The 25,635-nt window shown below is 44.3% G+C and overlaps 1 protein-coding gene across 6 annotated transcripts in view; it reads left to right on the top strand.

The window, feature by feature from the left end:
* Positions 1-12,133: 12,133 nt before the first annotated feature.
* The window catches only part of SHF (Src homology 2 domain containing F), a 475,778-nt gene continuing 462,276 nt past the window's right edge, over positions 12,134-25,635 (top strand). For all 6 annotated transcript variants that reach the window (XM_063926269.1, XM_063926268.1, XM_063926267.1 and 3 more), the window contains exon 1: positions 12,134-12,838. In XM_063926269.1, coding sequence (XP_063782339.1) covers positions 12,134-12,838 — 705 coding nt within the window. The remainder of the gene's footprint in view (positions 12,839-25,635) is intronic.

Here is a 25,635-nt window from a genome sequence, read left to right as displayed (position 1 = left end):
AATTATGCACATTAGTAGCACAATCTTATTCGCATTACACCACATAGTAATGTCCCTTATTCATGTTATGACACACATTAGTGCCCCTTATACACAAAGCCCACAGTAGTAGCAACCCTAGTACACATAATGCACACACAGCAGTAGTGCCTTCATACAATGCCCACAGTAGTTGTGCCCCTTATGCAATGTTCACTGTAGTGGTAGTGCCCACAGTGGAAGTGCCCCTTATGTGGAGCCCATAGTAGTATTGCCCCTTATGTAGTGCCCCCAGTAGTAGTGCCCCTTCTGTCACCAGGAGTGATGTCACTTATGAAGTGCCCCCTATACAATGCCCTCATTAGTAGTGCCCTCAGTAGTAATGCCCCTAGTGGTAATGCCCCTGTGTACTATTGCCCCCAGTAGTAATGCCCCTGAAGTATTCCCCCGTGTTGTAGTGCCCCAGTAGTAAAGCCCTATAGTTATGCCCCATGTAGTATTGCCCTCATTATTTATGCCCCAGTAGTTTATCCCGCTGTAGTTTAGCTCCCAGTAGTTAGCCCCCTATAGTTAAGCCCCATGTAGTTTTCCCCAGTAGTTTTAGCCCCCAGTAGTTTAGCCCTCATGTAGTTTGCCCCCAGTAGTTAGCCCCAATGTAGTTTGCCTCAAGTAGTTAGCCCCCATGTAGTTAGCCACCAGTAGTTAGCCCCCATCTAGTTAGTCCCCATGTAGTTTGCCCCCAGTAGTTTGCCCCATGTAGTTTGCCCCCAGCAGTTAGCCCCTATGTAGTTTTCCCCCATGTAGTTTGCCCCAGTAGTTAGCCCTTATGTAGTTAACCCCCAGTAGCTTGCCCCATGTAGTTTGCCCCATATAGTTTTAGCCCCTATGTAGTTAGCCCCTATGTAGTTTGCCCCCCATGTAGTTAGCCCCCATGTAGTTAACCCCCAGTAGATGCGCCGCTTACACTCACACATAAAAAAAAAGCCTTCTCTCATACATAATGATCAATTGGGATTTGTCCCTGGTCGAGAGGCAAAGGACAACACATCCAAGATTATTGCTCTTATTCATCATATTTCCTCTGTTGATTCCCTCACAATCCTTTTGTCTACTGATGCTGAAAAGGCGTTTGACAGAATAGACTGGAGTTTTATAGCCGGGGTGCTGGGGTACATTGGACTGGGTCCAACCTGTATGCAACGTATCCTTGCTCTTTATACTACCCCCACGCCTCGGATTAAGATCAATGGTTCTCTTTCAAACTCTTTTGATATCAAAAACGGTACTAGACAAGGGTGTCCTCTATCTCCCCCCAATGGCGATTAGGCTTAATCCAAACATTTCAGGGATTAAGATTCAAGATAACGAATATAACTTGTCCCTCTTCGCAAACGATTTATTGGCTACCATCACGAACCCTGTAATTTCCCTGCCTAATCTGGTTGGCGAGTTCAAGAACTTTGGTGATCTTTCTAATTTGAAAGTAAATTATTCTAAGTCAGTTGCTTTGAACCTCACGGCACCACAGAATATGGTTGCCGGCCTAAAAAATGCCTTTCCTTTTGCATGGCATAATTCTCATCTGAAATATTTGGGAGTTATTCTTTCTAATGATCTGACGTACCTTTTTGATCTGAATTTTACTCCTCTGTTAGCTAAATGATGCACTGACCTGCAATCTTGGAATTATAAATCATTTTCCTGGCTTGGTAGACTGGGGGTTCTCAAAATGAATTCCCTCCCAAAATTTTTATATTTACTACAGACTTTACCTATTAAAATTCCTAGTAAGTGGTTCAGGGATATCCAAGGCCTATTTAGGTATTTTGTCTGGGGTGGGAAGAGGCCTCACTTGAAATTCTCCATGATCTCTAGACAGAGGGATAAAGGTGGTCTGCGTCTCCCTGATATTCAAGGGTATCACCAAGTTTGCCTTCTATGTAGGATTCTGCTGTGGTCTAGGGCAGAACCTTCCAAGCAATGGGTTCAGATAGAAAGCAATACATTATCGATGCCCACAAATGTCGCCCCATGGGTTCCTATACTCCCCCATGTCCTCCACCTGATGGTGGGTCCTACCCTTTTGGGCTGGAAGGAGCTCCAGAAATTTCCTCGATGGCTTCCTCTTATAGGTCCTTCTTGTTTGACGCTCGCTTTCCCCCCGGTTGCGATATCAGGAACTTCCAATCCTGGTATACACTGGGATTGTGTCGAATCAGCCAGCTGATGAGCGGAGGAGTGATTATTCCTTTTTCGGTCTTACGGGACCAATGGAATCTACTACCTGTTGATTTTTGGCGATACTTACAAGTACGTCACTTTGTGCTCTTTCAGTACTACTCTAAAACTCCATTACTGACCCATACACCCTTTGAACGTTTATGTGATGGCTCTAACATTCCTCCTCATGCTGTGTCCTTAACATACAATCTCTTATTAATGGATGTCAGTACAATCCTCCCCTCATTCACTCAAGTATGGGAAGGGGAGCTTGGAGGGGATCTGGATGCGGACAAGTGGGAGAAAATATTTAAATTAGCCCATGCTTGTTCCCCCAGCACGTTAGTTGTAGAGACTCAATACAAGTTAATTTCTAGATGGTATAGCTGTTCTGATACCCTGTCTAAAATGGGTATAGGTGTACCCAAAATTTGTTGGCGTTGTTCCGACGGTCCCAGAAACCCACTTCATATTTGGTGGCTCTGCACGGTTCTACAACCTTTCTGGAAGAGAGTAATCTCTCTCTGCAGAAATTTTGCAAGAGAAGGTACCAGTATATTCCTTGTTCTGGCTTTTTCATTACTTGACTAGACCCATCTGGCTTTATAAAAATTCTCTGTTATGCCATCTAAACAATGCTGCTAAGGCGGTGATCCCGGTGAGATGGCGCTCCTCGTCTCCTCCGACTATTAATGACTGGTTGTCCAGAGTGGATCGCAATATGGAATTAGATGACACAATGTCATCAGCTGATGTGGGATATCCCTCGTTTAGAGACACGTGGTTCAGATGTCTGGATTTTAAGGGCTCTGTGACCTATAGGAACATTCTGACCTCTAGTTTTTCTTTTCCTTCTACATCTACATCCTCTTCTTAATATATGGTTGAATATACTAAGTGGCAGATACATATTTGCTTGCATGGTTTTATTTTTACTTCAGATCATGTTTTCCTTTTCCTTTTTCTTCTTCCCTTTCTTTCTCTCTTTTTATTTCTTTCTCCCTACTTTGATAATCCTTTTATTTTATTCATTGACATTTTTCAATACTGCTTTTGAGAAGGTTCTATTGTGATTTCTATGATTCAGTCAGGTTATAATATATTCTTCGGTTCCTGTCCTATCTCATTGTGTGTTTTTTGATCTCGGGACCAGATTGTACTCAAATGTATCTCGATGCAAATTCTTTTAGAACAGTTGTTTGATTATAGGAGATCCTGACAATGTTTGTATTCTATTATGCCTTTCTGTATATGTTCTCTCTGTAATTAATTAATTAATGTCTTAATTAACATATTTTGCACTAACATAAATAAATAAACAAACACAATACTCACCAAGCCCCACTCCTGCGTCTGACCGCTGTGGTCCTTCTGGCATCCGCTCCTCTGGCACACTGCAAAAGCCAGAGCTCAGTACAGAGCTCCTGCCTCCGGCTACTACTGTGGAGAGGGAGCTGGGTGCCAGCTGGTAACACAATCTCAGCGGGCACCTGGCATCTCCCTGCGGCTCCAGGCTCACATTCTGGGTTAGGTGAGCCGGAGTAGGCCTAACTGGTCCTGTCTTCAAATGAATCTGACGGAACACTGTTCCGCCCCATTCCGACTCACTTTAACCCCTGCTCATAACATCCCAATGTCAAGCATCAACATATTACATTGTATTAAATGGCTTCAAAATGTATTTTCAATTTGCACAAGACAGACTTTCTGGATAAGTTGTTGGTGAACCAGAGGGTGTGGCTTACAAATCTAGAAAAAAATGCAGTGTACAGTTGCAGCTGCTCCTGCTGCAGATAAACAATCTTAAGACAGACACCAATGTGGTGACAGTCAGAAAACACCTGTCATGAGTCAACAGAAGATGACATTGCTGATAGACAAGTGCCACACATCACAAAAAGAAAGTATGCCATCCTGAATAAAGAGGCAATAGAAAGATTAATGGATTCAAGGTCAGGAGTACAGTAAAAGTCAAGATCTGGAAAAAGTTCATAGTGGCGCCCATGCTTCATAGCAAGCTGAGGTTGTAGAGGGGGCAGACAGGTTTGCTGGCCCATCCTCATGTGCCCTGGCCAGAGTTGGGATCAGGTAGGCCAGTGTGTGAGGGTGGTTGGTTAGTGGTGGAGGGTTTATTTGCTAGAGTCTCAATGAGCACATCCAGTTTTTGGTTTAGAAGAGTTCTGGTTTAGAAGAGGTGTCTCCTGCATCCTGGCTTCAGATTCCCTCTCCAGGAGCTCCATTAAACGATCCAAAACATCTGTTGGTGCCTTCTACTGCCACCCTGATGGCAGAGATGTTTTCTTCCAGGGTGGCAGTTAAGGAGGCTTGAGAGACTGGTTGGCATTCATCCCTCATGCCCTCCTGTTCAGTCCCTGGAGAGGCGAGCCGGTTGTCTAAATGCAGAAAATTAAAATAAATTATTATTATATATTACCAAATTAAAAAATCTATCTATATATCTAAATGTATTTGCACACAACATACAGTATATCTGAGAATACATGTATCACCAAATTCACACATACATTTGTAATTTTCAAATTTTTTAGTATTTGGACCTGAATCATATGGAAATTAAACAAACCATGTAGCAGTGAAAGGGGAGGCAATAAATGTATTGTTACAAGCTGCAAATATAGACAGAAGCATGCACAGATCAGTGAGATCCGTGCATGCTTCTGTACTGAAAAGTAAAGAAAGAGTTTTAAAAAAAATGACATGCAGGTCCCCCCAAAAGCATAACCAGCCCCAGGCTCTTTGTTTTAATAAATTTATACTTTCATGGTGTCTGTGTATTTTTATTTGAATATTTCTGTTGTTGTGGAACTACAGGTACCAGTGTGCCCTTTAATGCCCCGCATGCTGGTACTTGTGGTTCTCCAAGGGACCTATATAAAAGTGTCCCCCCCGGCTGTGGCATTACCTTCCTGGCTAGTGGAGCCCGTTGCTGGTTTTAAAAATATGGGGGACCCTACTTCTTTTGTCCCTCATATTTTTGGAACCAGGACCGGTCCAAGAGCCCGTGCTGGTTGAATACATATGGGGAACCCTACTCAATTTTTTCCCGTATTTTTTCAACCAGAACTGGCTCAAAGAGCCCTGGGATTGTTATGCTTTGGGGGGATCTGCATGTCTTTTTTTTTTTTTTTACTTTTTAACTCTTTCTTTACTTTTCAATACAGAAGCATACACGGATTTCACTGATATATGCATGCTTCTGTCAAACTCGCCAGCCAGAACCTTGTCTATTTTTAGACTAGTTTTTGGTAATGTTTTCTGTGCGAGTTGCAAACCCGCATTGTATTACAATGCCAGAGATCTATCTGTTGTATTGGAAAAAATCTGTGTGCGACTTGTCATGTGCAAGTTTTTAGTATAGTCAGAAATATGCGAGTTTACACACATTCGCACCCCATTACATTGTTAGAGTTTGCAAAATGTGCGAGTTTAGCACTAAAATTGCGCATTTGTGTAAACTCGCACTCCATTACATTTGGCCCATGGTGCTAGACCCATTTCTCTGAAAACAATACCAGTAACATTTGCATGCGCAAAAGATTCTAGCACAGGTTTCTAGTAGTCTTTGCATATGATGGACCCACAGATATCTAGCTACACACGGGCTCCTTTAAGCCTTAAAATGCCTCTGCCATGACACGGAAATGATCCAGCCTGCAGTGCTTAAGAATGTAGAGAAATCAGTGCTAGGATGGATCAAAACATTGGTGGTCAGTCCGATTTGTTCGCACGTAGCAACTTTTTGCTGCCTGTGCGATCAACTTGACGTCGCCTATGGGGGAGTGTATTTTAGCATAGCTGGGCTGTGATCGCTTGTGCAGCCCTGCTATGCTAAAAAAGTTTCCTGCAAAACAAGACCAGGGTCACACCTACTTACCCTGTGCGACGGATCCAGCGATGAAGGTCCCGGGATTGACGCTAGACATCCGCCCTCCAAATGCCTGGACACGCCTGCGTTCACCTCACCACGCCTGGAAAACGGTGAGTACATGCCCGGAATGCCTCCCCGCTGTCAATCTTCTAGCGATCGCCACTGCGATCACTTTCTGCGCTGCCGGCATCGCTGCCCGGCGACGACCATTGCTGGGCAACAACGTGCGTGCACATTGTGGGTGCCACGCAGCCGCAGTCCTGACCCGTTCTCACCGCAGCAAAGAACCGATGCGTGTGAACGGATCGGAATGACCCCCATTTTGTACTATTTTCTTTTCTTTATGTCAGTTGTATTTACTCTAGTCTCACTGCAATACTCCAAATAACCATATGAATGACTCTTGAACAGCAATCCTCATAGGGGTTAATGATATTTTTAAAGCTTCTTTTGTGCTGAGTCCTCTGCCCTTTGTGAAATGTATCATGCTGACAGATAGCTGTGATGCCAAATGAAAAGTGGGGCAATTAGTTTATTTGCTTTCTCCAAATGCAAGGTATTCAGCATTTTTAGGCCACAACCAAACCAAATGTTTTTTATTTCTATTTTAGAAAATGTCACTAGCAATATCTTTTCCACCACCCAATTCTCAGACATGGAAAATCATAGTTTTATCCTGAAGAAAAAGGGTCATACAGGATTTTATGACCATTTTTCTTTGTTGATTTACATTATATCTACTGTATCTATGTACCTGGATGGATTGGGCTGCCAAGGAGCTGGTGATCGCCGGATGACCCCACTGATTCGTAGCCATGCACTCTGTCGTAGGAGGGTGGACCTACAGTTGCAGGGCAGTGGTTCGCCGGACAATCATCAAGGCAACTTAAAATCAGTGGTGTATACAAATACAGTTCTCTGCAGTAGCGAATTTATCAGTAGGCAACACGAGTGGCCGCTTAGGGTTCGGCTGTGACCGCTAGTGACCGCTGCTCCCAGTCTGCTGTTCATCCCCTTTCCAATCTCAGCACCCCATCTCCCAGTCTGCTGACTATATAGTCAAATTCGCAAGGAAAGTTAGTGCAAATCGCACTGTTAGGCAGCTTGCAATACCGATGTGCACTCCCGCGGGGTCGATATTGCAAGGAAAGATAGACTGTGCAGGCAAGTCAATCCTGGTTATATTGTGTACTATCTAGTACAACGTTTATTCAAAATTGGCACTTAGTTAAAATTGAAGGTACAGATAGTCAAAATCGGTGCTTCTGGGCTCTGGGGGAGTTCAGGGGAAATCGCAAAGTCGAAATCGAAGATAGTCAAAATCTCACCGTGTGTATGCACCTCTACTCACAGACTGCTGTTCCTTCCTCTATCAATCCAAGTACTCCTGCTCCAAGTCTGCTTTCCCTCTAATTTCACAATGTAATATATTAATATTGATAATATGTGTTGCAGGGAGGGATTTTGACTGTCGGGAAGCCGCTGTCAGCATCTTGACGTCGGGATTCCAACTGCTAGGATTTCATATCCAACCCGTGTTGCATAACACCTCATATAGTTATATACCAGAAGTATGTTAGTGATGCTTATCTGTAACTACAAACTCAAACTGCATGTTATAGCATTTGGACAATTAATTTTTGGTAGATGTAAAGCTAGAGAAAATTTTTAATTGGGATTATATGTATACATGCGTGACAAGTTTATACATTATTAACTAACAAAGGTTTATAGCAACATAAGTACAGTAACTTCATGGTGTCCGCCCAAGGACTGCTTCAAAACATAGTTTTCAGTACAGGTAATACGATTGAATGCCCACAATATAGGCAAAATAAAATGCCAAAGGCAGGTAAACTAACTGTATTACATCACTGAATACTCTCTGCTGAGGGGAATACAAATGGCGTTGTTTGAATAATGACAGGAGCTGATTGGCTGCAATGTGGTCGATCAGTCAGAATACAGATGAAGGAATCCTGACACTGCTCAGAATGCCGACGCAGGCATCCCAACATGGATAGAACTGCCGGCACCGGGATCCCAAATGCTGGAATTCTGATCGACTTCTGACAGGATTTTCAGTAGGCTGCAGGGTAGGGGTTGCGGGGAGGGTTAGGGTTAGGCTGTGGGAACGGAGGGTTAGGGTTAAGGGGGTAAGGGCACACAGACTTGCCCAACCCTTTTCGGGATTCTCTGCATCGGGATGCCGATGTCGGTCATATGACTGCTGGCATCCTGTCCACTGGCATATCATATGTATTCTGGCTAGAGCACTATTTATTATTTGTAAAGAGTGATAACAAGAATATAACTCATTGTAAAACCCTGTTACAAAACACTAGCCAATGATACAGTGATGCACTTATAATGCAACAAAAGTGATAAAGTGATGAACCATGATACATCTGTGGAACAAAAAGTATAATAAACAAATATAAAGAAACAAATGCTCCATGTAACGTGCCAAGAAACTGTGCATAATTCAAATAAAAACAAATATACAATGCCACTCTGAAATGAAAACATTGTCAAACATCCATAGACAGTCTGAGCTGTCCAGTCTCACATAACCAATTATACTAGCCTTCAATAGGTTAAAACACAGATATTTGAAGACATGTAAGAGTGAAAAAATACAGATTCCAGGCTGCACTGCAAGGACACGGCAAATCAGCAAGGGCATAGCTACCCTAGGTGCTGGGAGTGCAGCTGCTATGGGGCCCAGAGCTGAGAGAGGCCCGCCTTTCCTGTCAAAGTTACATGTATTATATATACATGTTTAACCATTGGGTGATGCATAGGGGCCCTTATAAACTTTTGCCTTGGGATCTGCAATACTGTATATCTAGGTATACCCCTGGACCTGCTCACTGCAATATATACACTGCAATATATAGTATAACATGAAATGGAAGGCATTATAATGTTACATAATATGAACTTGGGCACTGCAATGTGGCAGATTGTTATGTGGAGACACTCTATGTTATAATGTGATTTGGGTTTACTGTGTTGCATAATGTGTATTGGCAGCTCTCCAATGTGACATAATGTGAACTAGGGCACTACTACAGTTATCAAAATGAAGTAGGGCACTACTATGGTGCATAACATTAAATAAGGCACTGAAAATGAACTAGGGCACTATTAGAGCAGTTGTTAAAATGAACAACTGCTGCGGAGTGGTGTGTCTCTCTAGAAGTATTGGGACAGGGGCCCCATCAAAATGTTGCTATGGCAGCAAATCGGTAATGGCTAGACTTATCAATGAAAATGTGACAAAGAAACGTCCAGGGCCACAGATGGTGCTGCAGAAAGATAACTGCAAACAGGAGAATACCCAATCATATCACCCAGTGTAATAGCTTTCTTTCAGCAGCGCCATCTACGATCCTGGGCATTTCATTGTCACGTTCATAGGCACTGGAAGGGGGGGGGGAGGAATAGGGTGGCTCACTACCCCAAAATAAATATATATATATATATATATATATATATATATTTATTTATTTGAGAGGCGCCAGTCAAAGCATTGGGTTGCAGGGCGCAGTGCAGCCACCATCTACAGTTAAAACAGGTAGTGTCAGCATGGAGCTAGTACCCTTTTTGGCTGCTCCGCCTCCTCCTTCCCCACAGCACTTCTCTCCTGCTTCCAGGGTCCTACTCCCCACCCCCACACCCAACTCCAGCCCCTACATTATGTGACTAGTTACTGTGGGTTGAATCCTCCACTGGGGCCATCCTGTGCTCTTCTCACCTCCAACTTCATATGTTCCTCACCTCTTCCTCCGCAGCTCCTCTTTGTGCTTCCATCCCCTTCCATCCTCCCATTTTCAACCAAGCTCTGCCGTAAAATGTACCCTGTAAAGTTTAATTTCCTTCCATGCACATCCTCAGCCAGGGTGTGAGCTACTATATCTTGCTACCACACACACACACACACACACACACACACACACACACACACACACACACACACACACACACCCAAAAAGGTTGTGACACCCCATGTCACATTATCATCTAGATGCCATGACCTTGCAGCTCCATCTGCTGTCTGTGTTTTTCAGCATTGCATGTTTTCTAACCTCTTTGTTTTAGCCTATTGATTGTTAGATCTAAGGGTTATGAAAGATATGGACAGTGTCATATGCAAGATTTCCTCTTGTTCCCAAACCTCCCATGAGGTCATGTAGCGGCCCGACATCACTGCTAAAATTGTGCAACAGAAGGCCATTCTAATGATATTCTGGAGCACAAAAAGGTTCTAGGAGGGGTGACACAATTCAGATCCATTCTGAGCACTGACATTAATCTCTGCAAGCGCAGAGATCTGCTACAGTGTGATGCAGTTCATTTGCCGGCTGTCAGGGATCCCGGTGGTCAGGTACAGCTGCTGACAGCCAGAATCGCATTTGGGCGACCGGGAAATCATACTGAGCGCTTGCTACAGCATGGTGGACCGATCATCAGTTCCCCTGAGACACGCTCCACTGTGCTCTGCATGTGGGGGTGAGCAATGCCTGCGAGGAGCGGGTGGATATTAGTACTGTGGCATGAAAGGGTAAAAAAATACTAGAAACATTTTTTTACACAGTTACAGTCAGGGGTGTAGCGAGGGTGGCTCCAGTGGAGCGCGAGCTTCGGGTGCCAAAAAAGTTAGAGGGCGCAGATGGGGCACACACTGACTCAGACTCAGAGACTAGGTGGTGAACAGGGCAGGCCAGTGGTGACAGCCAGAGACACTCACATCCAGCACATGCAGAGCTCTGCCCACCCTCTTTATATGTCTCACTATCTGCTAGTAGCTATGCAGCCGAGTTACTTTCCTCCTGCTACACCACTCTCTGCACTCTTTGCTGCAGCACCACTTTCTGCCTCAGCTGCTGCAGACCTCTCTCTGCCCTGGCTGCTACAGCACCTCTCTCTACCCCAGCTGCTGCAACACCTCTTTCTGCCCAAGCTGCTGCAACACCTCTCTATCTGACCCAGCTGTTGCAGCATCCTTTTTCCCCAGCTGCTACAGATCCTCTCTCTACATTGATGCTTCAGCACCTCTCTATGCCCCAGCTGCTGCTGCAGCACCTCTCTCTGCACTAGAAGCTGCAACATAACATGTATAAATAGCTCTTCTGTGTTGTAACGTGTATAATTGACTCTACTGTGGCATAACATGTATAAACATCTCTTCTGTGGCGTAACGTGTATAAGCGTCTCTACTGTATGGTGTAACGTGATTAATGGAAACTACTGTGCAGTGTAGTGTGAATTGGTACTATTCTGTGGTCACATCCCGTTGAAGCCATGACCCTGTTTTAAACTTGGGGGCGGGGAACTTTCGGCCTGAGTTTGCAAGTTCTAGAATTGACCTTGTCACCAATTTAGAATTTTAAAAAATATATATATTTTCAAATATAACATGCCTCCACACGTTGGCCAGGCCCCCAATTCAGTACAGGGGAGGGGGCGCCGAAACATACCCTTGCTCTGGGCACCATGGCACCTAGCTACACCTCTGGTTACAGTACACAGATCAGCGGAGAAGTAGTTAAAACCACTACTTGAGTGAAGGTTATACACCTGTGGATCTATTGGAGGGTAATTTTAGTGGAGATCTAGATCCTTTGGGTGGGTGGTCTATTACCACCCACCCAATAGAGGACCCAATAGAAGTGAATTTTACAACGAGAGCCTATGGAGGTAGGTGAGGGCCATTTTTTTTATGTTAAATCTACAATGATTTCAATTTTTTTATGTTTTTAACTTAACAAAAATGACAATTTAGACAGTTTGGTGGGGTGTGGGATTGGCAGTTCAGCGGTTAAGAAAGCAATCGGGATAATTGAAATGGATTGTAGGAAGCCTTTGCCTCGCTAGGTGGCGCGCTGCGCTCCTCCTTAGTGCAGTGAGTAGTGTGTGTATCCACATAACGTGCTCCGGACACACACAGCTCATTCATACAGATTGTATCAGCTGCTCACCACGCTGCCGCCAGTCTCTGATTGTTTGGCTGCTTCTTCCTGGCTCTGCCCTGTGTCTCTCATGCTGCTGAGCGGACACTCCTCGGCTTCAGCCTGCGGTGCCCAGCAGCAGCCAGTGGACTCTACGAGAAGTGCCCGGGCAGATCCCCCTCGCAGCAGCCTCAGTAGCAGAGAGAGCCCCCCGCCAGCGTCCAGCACGGGGCAGCAATGTGCCGGCAGCATGGCCAAATGGATAAAGGAGCACCTGGGTTTCAAGAGCTCCAAGCCGCCCCCTCCTGCCCCTCCTAAGCCGGACTACAGGCAATGCCTGACGGAGGGAGCCCCCACTCACCATCACCACCACCACCATCACCATCACCTGCACTCCACGGGACCCCAGTTCCCTGTCACCCCAGCAGGACAACCGGACATTCTGGCTGCATACAAGCTGCAGAAAGAAAGGGACTTTGAGGATCCCTATACTACTTCTGGTACTACAGGATCCTGTACTCCTCTGAACTCCTCCGTCGTGCCCACAGCACCTCCCGCCTCTGCTGCACAGTCTCCATCCTCTCCCTCTCCGGATGTTAGGTATGTGTCCCCAAAACACAGGCTCATCAAAGTGGACACTGGAGAGAAAGGGGGGTCAAGTCCCACTAGTACCACTAATCCTACGTGTAGTAACCCAGGACAGCCCTTTACAGCTGCCAGCACTGGAGTAACTGCCATCAAATCTCCTCCTGCCACATCTGGGGCCAACCAGCTCGATGACTGCAAACAGGACAAAGTAAGTGTGGCAGCAGTCCTACCTCTCCCTACAGGTGTGCCAGGCTGCGGTGTGGCAGGTAGTTCAGAGCAGGTGGCTCTTCCTTGGGCACAGTGTGCATTTTGTGTTGTTGTTGTTGTAATATTGTAGTGAATACATTCTGCAGCGCTACATGTTCATATTTGCCATTCCTCCTCTGAACGGATGAGTGCACGCGTTGCTCCTATATTATAGTCTCTGGCATGAACTCCTCTCATTTCAGATGTCAGATCTGGATTTATTTAGTGCAGAATAAAAGGAAGTAGTTTCCTAATAAGTGATTTGAAATCGGGAATTTCATCCTAAACTTGATAAACAGAGGCGGTGTGCCTGAGAGTGCATCCTCTTTCATGAGTGACTAATATATATCCCCACAAACCTTTTATTCCCAGCGCCTGCAATAATCTAATGTAGAAGAATATGGACAGTAAAAGGCTGTTTATTTTAAATGGACGAACACGTGAATGGGAGATGATGGGCACAGTGCTCCAGAATAGGATAACGTTTATCAAGATGAAATGAATGACAATGGGAGCTGTCAGAGTGCAGTGGTGATGAAAGTGAAATCAACCATTTCACTGCTGGTTTCTTTGTAGGTTCCTGCGTTGTATGGCTCTGCTTCTTGTCATAGAGCCACAAAATGTAAGAAGACTTTGCAGTGCTTTGCTAGGGGATAATGACATTAACATCTACATACCTCTTCCATGCCCCTCATCTATGTTTCTGTATCTTGTGTTTTTTTTAAAGGCAAATGAAAAGCACTTTGAATCTTATTGGGAGAAAAGTTAATAATAATAATAATAATAATAATAATAATAATAATAATAATATTATTATTATTATTATTATTATTATTATTATTATTATTAACAACAACAACTTTAATTAGAGGAATGCAGCTTTGTTTGTCAGTGTGTGGTTATACCGTTCTCTTCTACTTATTTGCTGGGGTCTTTCTTTGTTGAAATGACTTTAATTGCATGGAGCTATAAAGATGCTTCATCAGATGATGTTATATTATCAGAGATGTTGCCCCTGAGACATTCTGGTGTAACACATGATGTGTGGAGCAGTGTGTGACTGATGTGTGTGGGAGGAAGGTGAAAATGTTTGACTTGCCAGAGTAGGTGAATAGATCTGGGGGAGGGGCTGGGGGTTATGTGAAAGTGATATTCCGTGTCATTGTGACGTAAGGCTGCAGGAAAGTGTTCATGATTATATCACACTTGGCATAAATATAGGTTTGTTTTTATGGTTTGGATTTTTTCTCTCCTTTCAACACCTTTTTACATTTTAATTTCCTGAGATCTTTGTAAATGTATTATTATGGTGCTACAATTTATGTGTGCAGGTTTGCACATTTCTATTCAACTTGTAGATATTAAATCTACATAACCACCGTAGATGGTTTCAGGTGTAATTATGTATCAAGGGAGCAGTGCTAATCCAGGAATTAGAGTTTTTACCCCATGTTAATGTGGTACTTTAATATTTGTATCTGGTTATGAGAAATGTAAAAATGCAGGTGTCACAGAGATGCTAGGCAGACCACAGGCTGCAGTCACTGCGGCTACTGCTTAGCAATTTTATTACTCTTCCATCAATGAATCTGTACCCTGACCATTCGCAAGTCATTGCCTACGAGTAGAGCTGGGACGATGTTGATCTATTTTGCTGCATAGTGTGTCTGGGGTTGTACTGACAATTCCAGGCAGAACTTAAATAATGGTGGCATCTGCGCAGAACACTTAAGGTCACATTTGGCAGCAACATTTTGTAGCCAAATTAGGTGACTACGGTATTCCATGAACAGTTTACAGAAACCTGCTGATCCTAACTGTGTATGTATTGTTGTTTTTGTTCACTTTATTAAACTGGATAACATAGTATCTTCCAAAGAATACAGGTGATTTATATCATGGTGGGATGTGTTAACATGTTCAAGCTGTAATCATGCTAGGCAGGATTACATTATCAAAGATCTTCTTTATCATGCTTCACTGTAGGTTATATATTGCGGCCATTAAGTGGTTTAGCGCAGAGAATCAGTTTTTTAAGGACTTTTTGAAAGTGTGTGGATTTCACAGCCATGCCCAGTCTAGTTTTCTTCATTATTCTGACTGTGCTGCATTCTACACCATATTTAAATATTTATTACCACCTTATTACATAGTGCTGTACATTGAGGAGATTATAATACAAATAAATAAAATACAATGTCAGAAGGATGGCCATGTCCAGATCATTTTATTATCTAAGGGTTGTGGGAAACAATTGTTACATAAAGTAGAAGAGTAACAACAATTGTAGCTGGGGTGGGGAGCAGGTGTGTGTGTGTGTGTGTGTGTGTGTGTGACCACTGTAGGACAGAAGCTTCATCAGCCACTGGTATTGGTAACATAAATAGCTTGCTACAAATGCGCCATATATATTGGGTGTCCCCACATGACCTGATTTCTGTTGCTGGTACTACTGTTACTTCTGCATGAGATCTAGTGCTTGGAACAGGAAGGGAGCAATAAGGATATTACAGTAGTTTAGCTCTAAATTGCTTCCAAACCATCATGCATATTATTGTATTTAATTCTATCATTAAAATCTAAATAATATTATATATAAATGTTATTAAATCATAAAAATTGTAAGTCTTCAATTTTGTAACCTTTAGCAGCCCTGTACAAAAAGCATGTAGTATTGAGGCTATACATATTACCTAAATATATTAATTGTCACCTATTAAGATCATACTTAAAGCTGATTTTTTTTTTTATTTAATTCTTTTTATTTGCAGTAACGTGAAACTGGACAGATTTCCAAGATGTCATCCTATAGTTCAGTTTCCTTTGCAAAAGCACTCCATAGGGAACAAAGTGCACTGCATAAAAGTGTTTTATACCCCTTTTCACTACAGACTCGGGGAAATTGCTGGGGTTAGGATTGGGCAGTGGGAATGGGGGTTAGGATTAGGCACCTCCTTTGGGGGGGGGGGGGGTTGTTGGGGTTAGGCTGTGGGGGAGGGAGGTTTAGTCAGCGGGGGCAGGGATTAGGATTAGGCACCTCCGCTGGGGAGGTTAGGGTTAGGCTGCGTGAAAGTAGGGTTAAGGGGGGGGGGAGGGAGAGGGGAGAACACCCCTTACTCACCCCTGTAGGCCTGTTGACCAGCGGGTATTATGACTGCCAGGATCCCATGCACTGGGGTCTCATACTGATTCCATCTATCGAGTTATCTTAAAAAGTTAAATTGATTCAAAACTGATCCCTCTGTCTAATCTGTATTGTTTATTTCTCTGACGTCCTAGTGGATGCTGGGAACTCCGTAAGGACCATGGGGAATAGCGGGCTCCGAAGGAGGCTGGGCACTCTAGAAAGATTTATGACTACCTGGTGTGCACTGGCTCCTCCCACTATGACCCTCCTCCAAGCCTCAGTTAGATCTTGTGCCCGGCCGAGGTTGGATGCACACTAAGGGCTCTCCTGAGCCTCTAGAAAGAAAGTATAGAATTAGGTTTTTTATTTTCAGTGAGACCTGCTGGCAACAGGCTCACTGCAGCGAGGGACTAAGGTGAGAAGAAGCGAACTCGCCTGCTTGCAGCCGGATTGGGCTTCTTAGGCTACTGGACACCATTAGCTCCAGAGGGATCGACCGCAGGCCCAGTCCTTGGTGTTCGGTCCCGGAGCCGCGCCGCCGTCCCCCCTTACAGAGCCAGAAGCAAGAAGAGGTCCGGAAAATCGGCGGCAGAAGACATCAGTCTTCACCAAGGTAGCGCACAGCACTGCAGCTGTGCGCCATTGCTCCTCATGCACACTTCACACTCCGGTCACTGAGGGTGCAGGGCGCTGGGGGGGGGGCGCCCTGAGCAGCAATAAAAACACATTGGCTGGCAAAAATACCACAATATATAGCCCCAGAGGCTATATATGTGGTAAATACCCCTGCCAGAATCCAGGAAAAAGCGGGAGAATAGGCCGCGGAAAAGGGGCGGAGCTATCTCCCTCAGACACACTGGCGCCATTTTCTCTTCACAGTGCAACTGGAAGAAAGCTCCCCAGGCTCTCCCCTGTAGTTTTCAGGCTCAAAGGGTTAAAAAGAGAGGGGGGGCACTAAATTTAGGCGCAATATTGTATATACAAGCAGCTATGGGGGAAAATTCACTCAGTTATAGTGTTAATCCCCACATTATATAGCGCTCTGGTGTGTGCTGGCATACTCTCTCTCTGTCTCCCCAAAGGGCTTTGTGGGTCCTGTCCTCAGTCAGAGCATTCCCTGTGTGTGTGTGCGGTGTGTCGGTACAGCTGTGTCGACAGGTTTGAGGAGGAGGCTTATATAGTGACGGAGCAGATGCCGATAAGTGTGATGTCGCCCCCTGTGGGGCCGACACCAGAGTGGATGGTTAGGTAAAAGGTATTAACCGACAGTGTCAACTCCTTACATAAAAGGGTGGATGACGTAACAGCTGTGGGACAGCCGGCTTCTCAGCCCGTGCCTGCCCAGGCGTCTCAAAGGCCATCAGGGGCTCAAAAACGCCCGCTCATTCAGATGGCAGACACAGATGTCGACACGGAGTCTGACTCCAGTGTCGACTAGGTTGAGACATATACACAATCCACTAGGAACATCCGTGACTTGATCCCGGCAATAAAAAATGTGTTACACAATTATGACATTAACCTCTAAAAAAAGGGGTTTTTATGTTTGGGGAGAAAAAGCAGGCAGTGTTTTGTTCCCCCATCAGATGAATGAATGAAGTGTGTGAAAAGCGTGGGTTCCCCCTGATAAGAAACTGGTAATTTCTAAAAAGTTACTGATGGCGTACCTTTTCCCGCCAGGGGATAAGTTACGCTGGGAGATATCCCCTAGGGTGGATAAGGCGCTCACACGGTTGTCAAAATAGGTTTGACACTGCCGTTTTAGGAACGGCCACTTTGAAGGTACCTGTTGATAAAAAGCAGGAGGCTATCCTGAAGTCTGTATTTACACACTCAAGGTACTAGACTGAAACCTGCAGAGCGTGCTGCTGCAGCGTGGTCGGTGACCCTGTCAAACATACTAGTTTGCTAACATGAGAACATATTAAAGACGTCGTCTTATATATGAGGGATGCACAGAGGGATATTTTGCCGGCTGGCATCCAAAATGAATGTAATGTCCATTCTGTCAGGAGGGTATTAGAGACCTGTTACTGGACAGGTGATGCTGCCCTTAAAAGGCGCATAGAGATTCTGCCTTATAAGGGTGAGGAATTATTTGGGGATGGTCTCTGGGACCTCGTATCCGCAGCAACAGCAGGGAAGAAATATTTTTACCTCAAGTTTCCTCACAGACTAAGAAAGCACTGTATTATCTGGTACAGTCCTTTCGGCTTCAGAAAAGCAAGCGGGTCAATGGCGCTTCCTTTCTGTACAGAGACAAGGGAAGAAGGAAAAAGCTGCACCAGTCAGCCTGTTCCCAGAATCATAATTCTTCTCTCGCTTCCTCTGAGTCCACAGCATGACGCGGGGGCTCCACAGGTGTAGCCAGGTACGGTGGGGGGCCGTCTCAAAAATTTCAGCGATCAGTGGGCTCGCTCACAGGTGGATCCCTGTTTCATTCAAGTAGTATTTCAGGGGTACATGCTGGAATTCGATATGTCTTCCCCCCGCCGTTTCCTCAAATATGCCTTGCCGACAACTCCCTCAGGCAGGGAGGCTGTGCTAGAGGCAATTAATAAGCTGTATTCCCAGCAGGTAATACTTAAGGTGCCCCTACTCCAACAAGGACGGGGTTACTATTCCACACGGTTTTGGGGTACCGAAACCACATGGTTCGGTGTGACCCTTTTTTATATTTAAAATCCTTGAACACATACATAAAAAATTCAAGTTCAAGATGGAATCGCTCAGGGCGGTTATTGCAAGCCTGGACGAGGGGGATTACATGGTATCCCGGGACATCAAGGATGCTTACCTGCATGTCCCTATTTACTATCCTCGCCAGGAGTACCTCAGATTGTGGTACAGGATTACCATTACCAAGTCCAGACTCTGCCGTTTGGACTGTACAGGGCACCGAGGGTGTTACCATGGTAATGGCCGGAATGAGGATACTCCTTCGAAAAGGGGAGTTTTTAATTATCCCGTATTTGGACAATCTCCTTATAAGGGCGAGGTCCAAGGAGCAGTTGCTAGTCGGGGTAGCACTATTTTGGAAAGTGCTACAACAGCACGGTTGGATTCTAAACAGTCCAGAGTCACAGCTGGTTCCTACGACACGTCTACTGTTCCTGGGGATGGTTCTGGACACAGACCAGAAATAAGTGTTTCTCCAGGAGGAGAAAGCCAAGGAGCTGTCATCTCTAGTCAGAGACCTCCTGAAGCCAAAACAGTTATCGGTGCATCATTGCACGCGAGTCCTGGGAAAAATGATAGCTTCCTACGAAGCAATCCCATTCGGCAGGTTCCATGCAAGAACTTTTCAGGGGGACCTGTTAGACAAGTGGTCCGGGTCGCATCTTCAGATGCATTAGGCTGATACCCTGGTCCTTGGAGACAGGGTTATCTCTACTGTAGTGGCTGCAGAGGGCCCATCTTTAAGAGGGCCGCAGGTTCGACATACAGGACTAGGTCCTAGTGACCATGGATGCCAGCCTTTGAGGCTGGGGGGCAGTCACACAGGGAAGAACCTTCCAGGGACTTTGGTCAAGTCAGGTGACTTCCCTACATAAATATTCTGGAACAGAGGGACATTTACAATGCCCTGAGTCAGGCAAGGCCTCTGCTTCAAAACCAGCCGGTCCTGATCGAATCAGGCAACATCACGGCAGTCGCCCATGTAAACCAACAGGGCGGCACAAGAAGCAGGATGGCGATGGCAGAAGCCACAAGGATTCTCCGATGGGCGGAATGTTAGCACTGTCAGCAGTGTTCATTCCCGGAGTGGACAACTGGGAAGCAGATCTTCTCAGCAGACACGACTTCCACCCAAGAGTGTGGGGACTTCATCCAGAAGTCTTCCAAAGGATTGTACACCATTGGGAAAGGCCACAGGTGGACATGAAGGCGTCCCGCCTCAACAAAAAGCTATAAAAGATATTGCGCCAGGTCAAGGGACCTTCAGGCGATAGCTGTGGACGCTCTGGTAACACCGTGGGTGTACCAGTCGGTTTATGTGTTCCCCCCCTCTGCCTCTCATACCAAAGGTACTGAGAATAATAAGAAGGCGAGGAGTAAGAACGATACTCGTGGTTCCGGATTGGCCAAGAAGAGCCTGGTACCCAGAACTTCAAGAAACTATATATCAGAGGACCCATGGCCTCTGCCGCTCAGACAGGACCTGCTGCAGCAGGGGCCCTGTCTGTTCCAAGACTTACCGCGGCTACGTTTTGATGGCATGGCGGTTGAACGCCGGATCCTAAAGGAAAAGGGCATTCCGGAGGAAGTCATTCCTACGCTGATTCAAGCCAGGAAAGATGTTACTGCAAAACATTATCACCGCATATGGCGGAAATATGTTGCTTGGTGTGAGGCCAAAAAGGCCCCAACAGAGGAATTTCAACTAGGTCGATTTCTGCATTTCCTACAAGCAGGAGTGTCTATGGGCCTAAAATTAGGCTCCATTAAGATACAGATCTCGGCTCTGTCGATTTTCTTCCAGAAAAAATTAGCTTCAGTACCTGAAGTTCAGACATTGTAAAAGGAGTGCTGCATATTCAGCCCCCAGTTGTGCCTCCAGTGGCACCTTGGGATCTCAACGTGGTGTTGAGTTTTCTTAAAATCACATTGGTTTGAACCACTAAAAACCGTGGATCTAAAATATCTCACGTTGAAAGTGGTCATGTTATTGACCTTGGTTTCGGCCAGGCGTGTATCAGAATTGGCGGCTTTGTCATATAAAAGTCCTTATCTGATTTTACATATGGATAGGGCAGAATTGAGGACTCGTCCCCAGTTTCTCCTTAAGGTGGTATCAGTTTTTCACTTGAACCAACCTATTGTGGTGCCTGCGGCTGCTAGGGACTTGGAGGATTCCAAGTTACTGGACGTAGTCAGGGCCTTGAAAAATTATGTTTCCAGGACGGCTAGAGTCAGGAAAATTGACTCGCTATTTATCCTGTATGCACCCAACAGGCTGGGTGCTCCTGCTTCTAAGCAGACTATCGCTCGCTGGATCTGTGACACGATTCAGCAGGAGCATTCTGCGGCTGGACTGCCGCATCCTAAATCAGTGAAAGCCCATTCAACAGGGAAGGGGGGCTCATCTTGGGCGGCTGCCCGAGGGGTCTCGGCTTTACAACTTTGCCGAGCTGTTACTTGGTCAGGGGCAAACACGTTTGCAAAATTCTACAAAATTGATACCCTGGCTGAGGAGGACCTTGAGTTCTCTCATTCGGTGCTGCAGAGTCATCCGCACTCTCCCGCCCGTTTGGGAGCTTTGGTATAATCCCCATGGTCCTTACGGAGTTCCCAGCATCCACTAGGACGTCAGAGAAAATAAGATTTTACTCACCGGTAAATCTATTTCTCGTAGTCCGTAGTGGATGCTGGGCGCCCATCCCAAGTGCGGATTGTCTGCAATACTTGTAAATAGTTATTGCTAACTAAAGGGTTATTGTTGAGCCATCTGTTGAGAGGCTCAGTTGTTTTCATACTGTCAAACTGGATATAGTATCACGAGTTGTACGGTGTGGCTGGTATGAGTCTTACCCGGGATTCAAAATCCTTCCTTATTATGTCAGCTCGTCCGGGCACAGTGTCCTAACTGAGGCTTGGAGGAGGGTCATAGTGGGAGGAGCCAGTGCACACCAGGTAGTCATAAATCTTTCTAGAGTGCCCAGCCTCCTTCGGAGCCCGCTATTCCCCATGGTCCTTACGGAGTTCCCAGCATCCACTACGGACTACGAGAAATAGATTTACCGGTGAGTAAAATCTTATTTTTATGACTCTTGTCTCTCGCCGATGCTGACCTGCCTCCATGTGCACTTCTATTCTTCTTTTAATAACATTGTTACTTAGGGCGGTATTCAATTCTTACCACCCCTTCCAGCACCTATTCAATTGTTTCTTGTGATGGGAGTGATATCATAATTTTAGCTCACACCCCCAAGTGTGGCGAGCTGAAATGCGCAAAAGGTGAACTGTTTGGGCACTCAAATGAGACTTTTCGCAATCGCGCCCGTAGTAGTCAGGTTTAGCAGCATAAAGTGGGTACTATGGGTGCGATAACAGGGAACATTTTGACTAACGCCTTGTGATCTCTTGTCACTTTAGATGGTAAATTGGGCGCAAGATATCAATTGAATACCGCCCATAGAGTTGTTCTAGCTGTTCTTTGGCATATATGCAATCTGTTTTATCCGTTTTACATATATAGGACACTGACTTTTTTTTCTTTTGAAGGTTATGTCATTCAATTTATCTTGAGATGACTCAATACTGTGTATTTTAGTGTGTACAACTATACAAACAGCTCTGCTTCACATTCTGTAACTGGAAATGTATATTCTATCTTCCCTTTGTTGTTCTTAATGTAATTTGTGTACTGTTATTTTATGTTTGTTTATTAACAAAAAAAATCAATGAAATTCACTTGATTAAAAAAAAAAAATAGATTGTCATGGTGCCAGATTTTGTTACTACAGTAGTACCATAGATCACACAGTGCCAATTGCAATTTTTTATTGTTTTCCAGCCAATTGAAAATACTATGCAGTATGGTTGGTGTAATGGTTAGCATTACTGCCTCACAGCACTGAGGTCTTGGGTTTAATTTCCATCAAGGTCCTAACAGTGTGGCGTTTGTATGTTCTCTCTGTGCTTACGTGGGTTCTTCCAGATGCTCTGGTTTCCACCTGCAATCCAAAACGATACTGTTAGGTTAAATGGTTTCTGACAAAAATGAATCCTAGCGTAATATGTGTGTGGTAGTAAATATGAATTATAAACTCCACTGGGGCAAACATTTTTTCTGTAAAGCTCTGTGGAATATGTATACGCTATGTAACTACTAGAACAATAATAAATACATGTACAATAGATTATTTAATAACATCTGAAATGTTTATATTGTGTAATAATTACATGCTTTGAGTAAGGATACCTAATATTTAAAGAATGTGACAAAAACAAGATTCAGTGGGAATTCTATAAATGACTAAGAACAACCATCCAAATGACTAGCGTTGTGTTCAGCTGTTGAAGATCAAGAGGAAATCTCCCCATCTGTCCTTCCTTAGGGAGATTCAGTGCTAATTTATTGTGAAGATTAGTTTAGTGCATTGGTCCAGGGAAAAGTGTCCTCCAGGTACATACAGACCTATTGATATGCATACAACATATCCTCTACCCCCCCCCTGCGTATTAAATACAGCACTAGGAACGTGAAACAATTTTACAAGGTTTACAGGTATATAGACTTTTTTTTAGGGCTTATTCAGACAAGTGTGTTTATTTGTTATGTCCCAAACAGAATCCAGCACAACATGGCAAATGTGGTACAATACAAATTGTTTCCTGTTGTCCACACAAACTTTGATGCAATTAGCAACTGGGGTTGTTGATAGAACAACCACCAGTCTGATTGGGATTTGTTATAGGGCATGCTATAAGATCCTATAACGCTTGCGCAAGTTTGACTAAAGTACCAGGTTGGTTACATTTTACACATTATTAGCAGCATATAGCCACAAATGTTTACCTACTTTAGTAGTTTCTTTGTGGTTTTTTTTTATTTTTTAGAAAAAAAAAGTTTAATTAGTTAAACACATTTGAAATACCCCCTATTTGCCCTGCTATCTTGTCAGCATTTAGTATTTCTGTTTGCATGGCCTTTTTTTTTGCTGTCAGCATACATAGTGCTGCCCATGTTAAGATGTGACAGCTGATTAATGTAAATTTACACATTTGTATGATGTGCTCGCTCAGTAGGATGCTAAATCAGTTTTTCCTTGAATAACTTCTGTTAGTTGTGCACTAGTTTTTCAGGACAAATAGGGCTTCTTGTGGTACTAATGTTAATTTAGGAGCACTGTATAGCTCATTATTTGCCAGATCCATCCTCGGGCACCACCAGCAGCTCAAGTTTTTAGGATTTATGTCTGTTGAAATCACTAGGATAATTACTGACCAACAACAGGGTGATTCAAAAGTCGCAGTACACACTTTAGTTTCAAAAACTGTGCAGGAAATGGGAAAACTGAATACTCTAGTAAGGTATCGGTGCGGTAGGCTATCTTTTAGGGTATGTACCGAACATGGGAGCCATCTTGAATCTAAGTTGGTTTTCCCATTTTCCTGCTTAGTTTTTGAAACAAAAGGATGTACTGTGACTTTTGAATCACCCTGTAGCTTTACCTTACTTACCGACTCTGGCTGGCTGATTCCTCTCTGGGAGATGCCCGGAGAGGAGGGCCGGGATAGTTGCATAATTAAGCCCAACCCCATCATAAGAAAAATGCCGTGGTTGGCACTAATTAACATAGGAAAATAGTGTTTCCATAGAAATGCATTACTAGGCCCGCCCCTCCCCCAATGTCTGGAGATTAACTGTAGTATGTAAGGACTCACAAGCAGGGCCCATCAACCCTCATGTGCTTACCCTTCTCTTACTTAAACCTTCTTCAACGGCACCAAATCCTGCAGTTTTCTGCCACCCTGATACTTATGCCCATGTTATCTCCTGCTGTAACTATGTTTAGTTACCCTGTACCTGTCCTATATTGTCTTCAACTGTAACTCACTATTTTCCTGTTTTGATTATTCGTTTACGTACTCTGTAATTGTACGCTGCGGAACCCTTGTGGCACCGTATGAATAAAGGCTGATGATGATAACAATAATGAATCTCCCCATTCTGCCTATTTCACTAGGAAGTGGGTGGGATGAGGGAGGGTTGCTCACTCTACCCGGGGTCTACCAGAAAAATCGTTTATCTCCCACAGGATCTGGGATACTAGGCTAGTATAAGATTAAGTTACCTGTGAATGACTGAAGAAATCCTGAAAACATGAGTTGTTGGGGGTACATAAGGATGTGAAACAATGATATAGTGTAAAACAGTCAAAATCATAATTAATCCCACCAGACTTTCACTGCCGAGGGCACTTCTTGTTTACTGCCGCTCTGCTAGGCATTCCCGTTATCACTGGTGTTTGACATCCCATAGCAAAGATGTATTAAGCCTGGAGAAGTGATAAAGCAGCCAATCGGCTCCTAACTGTCAATTTACATATTGGAGCTGATTGGCTGGTGCATTATCACTTCTCCAGTCTTAATACATCAGCCCCCCTTGTTCTGTCTGTGCTCAGGAAGCTAATGGGTGTCCAGAAAGACACCAAATCACTTCTTTGTGAACCAGGTCCCTTTTATGACAAAAAGCATTCTTTGAGAGAGCCGAGGTGAGGCAGAGCCAGAGATTTGATAATATAAAGTATATGAAAAATATAAAGCATATATTAGAAATATCTTTTGTGTCATTCTAATCATTTTTATAGTCAAAACTATGGAGTAGTAAGTCTGACAAGTGAGGCAGTGCCTCCCCTGCCTATCTTTTCCACATATCTTTGATCAATACGCACCAAATTTCCAGCATTATGTACTGCTGCACTTGTGTATAATGCCCACATGCACGCTTTGGCTCATATATTGTGTGTGTATATCTGACTTTGGTATTAGCCAGTGACTCATGAGCTATTTTACCTCACCGCACATACCTGCCAAGGTCCTCTAGAAAGAGATAGGCACACACCTATAGCTTGCAATTATAACACTCAGGGGCAGATGCACTAAACCTTAGAAAGTGATAAAGT

Source organism: Pseudophryne corroboree, chromosome 6 (genome assembly GCF_028390025.1).
Source record: "Pseudophryne corroboree isolate aPseCor3 chromosome 6, aPseCor3.hap2, whole genome shotgun sequence".
NCBI lineage: Eukaryota > Metazoa > Chordata > Amphibia > Anura > Myobatrachidae > Pseudophryne > Pseudophryne corroboree.
The sequence above is the reverse complement of the archived record's forward strand: the minus strand, read 5'-3'. Positions and strand labels throughout refer to the sequence as shown.